Raw genomic sequence first — 5,204 nt, 5'->3', positions numbered from 1 at the left:
CATTTTCTATCTTATCTAGTGCCTGCTCCTCAACTCCATAGTGCTCCAGTCGCTTGTTGTGATAACTTGCTTCTCCAGTCATACACAGAGCTTGAAAATTAACACGTAGGGAGCCGAGTTAAATCGGCTAATTGCAATTTTACGTCAAAGAAGTCTAGGTTATGTTTCTTAAATATTAAAACTATATATATATGCCGTGCAAAAAGGACAAAAAGTGGGGATATATATTTGATATAATAAAGAAACTTCCGCCTTTTGAGTCGGTTATGACCTTATGTGATGGCCGAAGGATGTAATTTTCATATTAATAGCTAGAAATTAGAAAATTTGCTATAAAGGATAAATTTTTGTGGGGTGGCCAGGGCCCACCCTGCCCCTAATATACCGCATCCTTGTCTCCAGTGGCTCACACCCTGGGCGGTGCGATTGAGCTAGAGTGGGCTAAATAGTCAGCCTATCTTTCCAGACGCATGTATAAAGGCACGATCGGTTTCTTCCCCTCCCGAGTTGGGTTAGTGGAACATTCGAGTAATTTTCTTGGCGAATCTAAAGTAGATCACTATATTGTGTAGTGTTTAATGAGTGTATGTTTGTCCTTAAAAAGTAAAAAGACATCTGTTTAAGAAGAATTCATGTATTTCATGTATATTACATCAAATATAGACAATTTTTTTTAATTAAAAATTAAAGACCACTAGGTGCATTATGCATATCATTCAAACGTCGGGGCCCACATTTTAGGCCGTTGCCTTCAAAGTCGAAAACCTGAAAAAGTCATCACTCCACTAGTCCACAATCCGAAATCACAGTAATTAAACTAATATAATCACAATCCAAAGCTTTACAACACAAATTACACATCAAATTCACAACATTTTGCTACAAAAATGAATCACTAAACAAATTACTCCAGCTGAAACAATGCAAAAACCCATCCCAATGTCTTCATACTCAATTGAAAATCAAAACCCTAACAATTCTTCACCATTAAATCTCTGGTTAAACAACGATCTAGCTCTCAATCATGCCGTTTGTACCGCCATTCGTCGTCATTCGTTACTCAAAAACGCCCCTAACAAAACCCTAGCTAATGATTTCACCTCAATTATTTCGGACGAAATCCTGTTACAAATCCTTTCAAAGCACCCAGACAAATCTCAACGGAACTCGAATTTTTTAGTTTCGAAAGGATGGTTGAATCTACAGGGCCGGTTAGTACGATCACTTAAGGTTTTCGATTGGGATTTTTTAATATCGGGTCGTATGTTTTTTCGATTCCCTAATTTAACACATGTTGATTTACTTCATGGAACTTTTGCTTCTAATAATACTAGTGCTTTGTTATCAATTCATGAGTTTGGATGTTTTCGTTTAAGTCCTGATGAGTTTTTGTGCGATGATAACCGTTCTTTATTGTTACCCGTCGATGAAGTTGATTTCGGATTAAAAGTTTTAGCTAGTGTGTACCCAAATTTGAGGAGACTCGTGGTTATGAATTGTAGTGAAATTGGGCTTTTAAGTGTTGCTGAAGAGTGTCCTATAATGCAAGAGTTGGTTTTGCATATGTGTAACGATAATGTGTTAATTGGGATAGCAGCATTTTCTAATTTGCAGATATTGAAAATAATTGGCGTTGTTGATGGTTTTTATAAGTCGGTAGTTAGTGATCGGGGGTTGATTATTTTGGCACAAGGGTGTAAGAGGTTAGTAAAGCTCGAGCTTCAAGGATGTGAAGGTGGTTATGAAGGGATTAAAGCGATTGGTGAGTGTTGTCAAATGCTTGAAGAGTTGACTTTTTGTGATCATAGGATGGATGATGGGTGGTTTTCGGCTCTTTGTTATTGTGAGAATTTGAAAACGTTGAAGTTTGTTTCGTGTAAGGAGATTGATCGAAATTGTGAATTTGATGAAAATTTAGGTGTTTGCTTGTTGCTTGAAAGATTGCATTTGGAGAGGTGTCAGTTAAGAGATAAACAAAGTGTACGGGCCCTGTTTCTTGTATGTCAAATTGTTGGGGAGGTTGTTTTCAAGAATTGTTGGGGAATGAATGATGCCATGTTCTTTAATGCAAGTTTGTGCAGGTATTTTCATATATATATATATATATTTTTTTTTTATTTCTTATAATGTTGTTGCCAAAAGTTTTAGACTGTACTCGCATTGAGTTTTATGAATGATTAGGTAGTGACTGAGCCTGCAATTTGCCATCTGAAACGTATAAATATATTAGTCTCTTCTAGCTCACTTGGCGCAGGACATTATGATTGTACAACTGATAATATCTTATTTACTATGAGTAATTCTGTATGTTATTTGTCTTAATCTTGTGGTAAATATGAAAAGTGGGGGTTTTGGGTAGGTTAGGTAACTGGTCAATAATGTTTCAAGTTCGAATTAGTCACTTCTCAGTACAGGCAGAATGGGTCACTTCTCAGTACGGGTTGATATGGGGCACTCTTTGGTACTGGGTTGAAATGGGTCAATTCACATTATTGGCCAAAATGTGCAGCCCTCGAGATGGGTTAACCTCAGCAACATAATTTCACCATTGTTATACAGTAAAAGAATAAGAAATGATCAATCCATCCATCCAATACTTATGATTACAAAAGCATTATTATTTCATTATTCATGAGTTACAATGGTGGAGAAGGTTGAATGCAATTTTCAACCTGTATTACTAGTTCCCCATTTAGCTAAGTCAAAGTTTGACTTATGTGATCCATTTGAGATAGAAAAAAAGAACCATAATTTGACGCATTCACAAATACTCCATAGATGGGTTGAATCTGAACCTCGATCCTAAATTAAATACTTCAATGAACTAAATATGCTTCCACTTAATCCTCAATTAGTAAATTAAGTTTTAGATGGCCATGACTGCACCGATTTCTATACTGAGGCTATGTGGAAAATGAAACAAGATTTGTGACTTCTAGGTTAAGAACGTTAATAACATGTTTTTTCAAGTTGACATTTCAGCATGTTTAAAAACAAGGATGTGAATGTTGTGAGTTGTAACGATCCATCCATTAAGTAGTAATGGAACCTACAAATCTGAAAACAAATGACATTGCATCTAACTTCAAGCTTGATCACAGGAGACTAAAATTTTTATCCATAGAAGGATGCTCAAGGTTAACAACACAAGGTTTCGAGACTGTGGTTCTTTCATTGACGGAACTCGAAAGCCTTAAAGTGATTTCCTGTAAAAACATAAAGGATGATGAAGTAACCCCTAAGCTGTCTGCTTTATTTTCTGATCTTAAAGACTTCAAATGGTGGCCAGGTAACACGTCTCTTCTGTCAACAAAACTCTCGTTTTCTGACATGGGAAAACGAGGAGGTAAATTTTTCAAAAAGTTTTAAATTTTAAAGGTTTTAAACTATGGAATTTGAACATCTGTACTATCCATGTAGCAGTGTTGCTTAATTATTAATTTATTATTGTATATATTCTTCAAAAAAGTTCAATTTTGAAGATCCAAAATGTTACTATGAACATTTGAAACTAAAAATTTGAAGTGCTATAGAGTGGAACGACTCAAGCTGCTACTTGTTTATTTACCTGCACCAATGCCATATATAGTGCAGGTCTTGTATATCTACAACTGTTCAGTTTAATAATATTCATGCTTTGTGATTACACATCATGTTAGTTAAGCTTCATAAATATGCGTACTTTGGAGTAAGACTCTACCTACTTTTTTTTAATGATATCTACGTGTAAGATAATTGTGATTGTGATAAAAAAAAAAAAAAAAAAAAAGAAAAAGAAAAATAGCTTTACGTATGATCTAGCTGCCGATTTGTTTTACATTCTCTTACAGTGTTAGCTAACTATAGTATTCATCAGTATAAGATATCACTCAACCAATTCCTATTGGTATTTTTTTCACCATTCCATTTTTTTATTTATTTATGAAAAAATGATAATATAGATAGATAAACGGATCTGAAGATCAACAAGGTACAAAACGGATACAACACGTGTTCTACAATTTCAGTTGTCTAAATTACTATGACTACGGATCTGCAGTTTTTCTTTTCTTAAAAAAAAGGAATGACTAACACAACCCGCTACGAATTTTTACATTTTTCCACGAATATATACATGTGTTCGCCCTTGGACTTGAACTCACAGTCACATGGTTAGAATGTGACCTTGTTACCCCTAAGCTAATGGCCCTTCGGTACAGATATGCAGCTTATTGAAGTTTTTATTAATTACTCGAGTACTTGGTAATTTTTGAAGTACTCTGACAAGCTATGTAAGTCTAACTTCATGAATGACTTACAAGGTTGAAGTATTTAAGCCTAATTGCATAAATGACATAAATGTTAATGCAGTTATAATGTTAGATTTAATCTTGCAAGGCTGATGGCTTGTAAACAATATTGTTGCATGATTAAAGTGCTTAAAACTTCGTGTTGTGCAGTAGTTATATTGTTGGAATTAAACCTATTGTCAGTTTGTCCTCTGGTTTTGTTAAATGGCCAATAAAATTATTCACATTAACCATACGTCCAAACTTGCCTAATTGAGTCACCCATACATCTCCAATTACTGTAAGACCTTTATGATTCTTGTTTCTTTGAATTGGTTGAGTATTTCTTCAAGTAGGCAGTTCAAGAAACAACTTTTAGTTCGATAATCTTGTTCAATTGTTCTGTTGGATGGTCATGACACCGTAATTAAAAAAGTTCTTTTAGAACTGGTCCATAGAAACTTACATATGAGCTTTCTAAATTATCTTGAATAATCTCGAAGTTACATGTATATGTAAATAACTCAATGTTAAAACAAGGTATTGTCTTCATTATATCATACTTCCCATTTTTCATAAAAGTTGTCTACCTTACTATTTTTGTTTGTTTTAAAATTATTACTCCGTATTATTTCTAACTTTAAACAACAATATAGAAAAATTATTAAAGTTACAATTATCTCCCTTTTATTGTTAAAAGTTAACATTAATTATAGCAATTAATTTATTAATTACTCTTTAGAACAAGTACATTAAAGGAAGATCAAATTAGTTCATCAATATATCTCGAATGCAACAGAACGTTAAATGAGATATTTTTTATGAGACATATATTGACTACCATTAAAACTCAAGTCTCAATAAAGAAACTGCAATGAAGATCTTCTCTCTAGTGTTTCGTTATAAGAGTTCTCCGAATATTTTGGTCTTTGGTGA

At 33.8% G+C, this 5,204-nt stretch overlaps 1 protein-coding gene across 1 annotated transcript; it reads left to right on the top strand.

Annotated features, from left to right (window-relative positions):
- Positions 1-908: 908 nt before the first annotated feature.
- On the top strand, positions 909-3,369 carry LOC139878199 (F-box protein At5g07670-like). The gene is made up of 2 exons (XM_071865355.1): positions 909-2,081; positions 3,102-3,369. The coding sequence occupies exons 1-2, from the start codon at positions 922-924 to the stop codon at positions 3,367-3,369; spliced, it is 1,428 nt and encodes a 475-aa protein (XP_071721456.1). The 5' UTR covers positions 909-921.
- Positions 3,370-5,204: the final 1,835 nt, after the last annotated feature.

Source organism: Rutidosis leptorrhynchoides, chromosome 1 (genome assembly GCF_046630445.1).
Source record: "Rutidosis leptorrhynchoides isolate AG116_Rl617_1_P2 chromosome 1, CSIRO_AGI_Rlap_v1, whole genome shotgun sequence".
NCBI classification, from domain to species: Eukaryota; Viridiplantae; Streptophyta; class Magnoliopsida; order Asterales; family Asteraceae; genus Rutidosis; species Rutidosis leptorrhynchoides.
The sequence above is the reverse complement of the archived record's forward strand: the minus strand, read 5'-3'. Positions and strand labels throughout refer to the sequence as shown.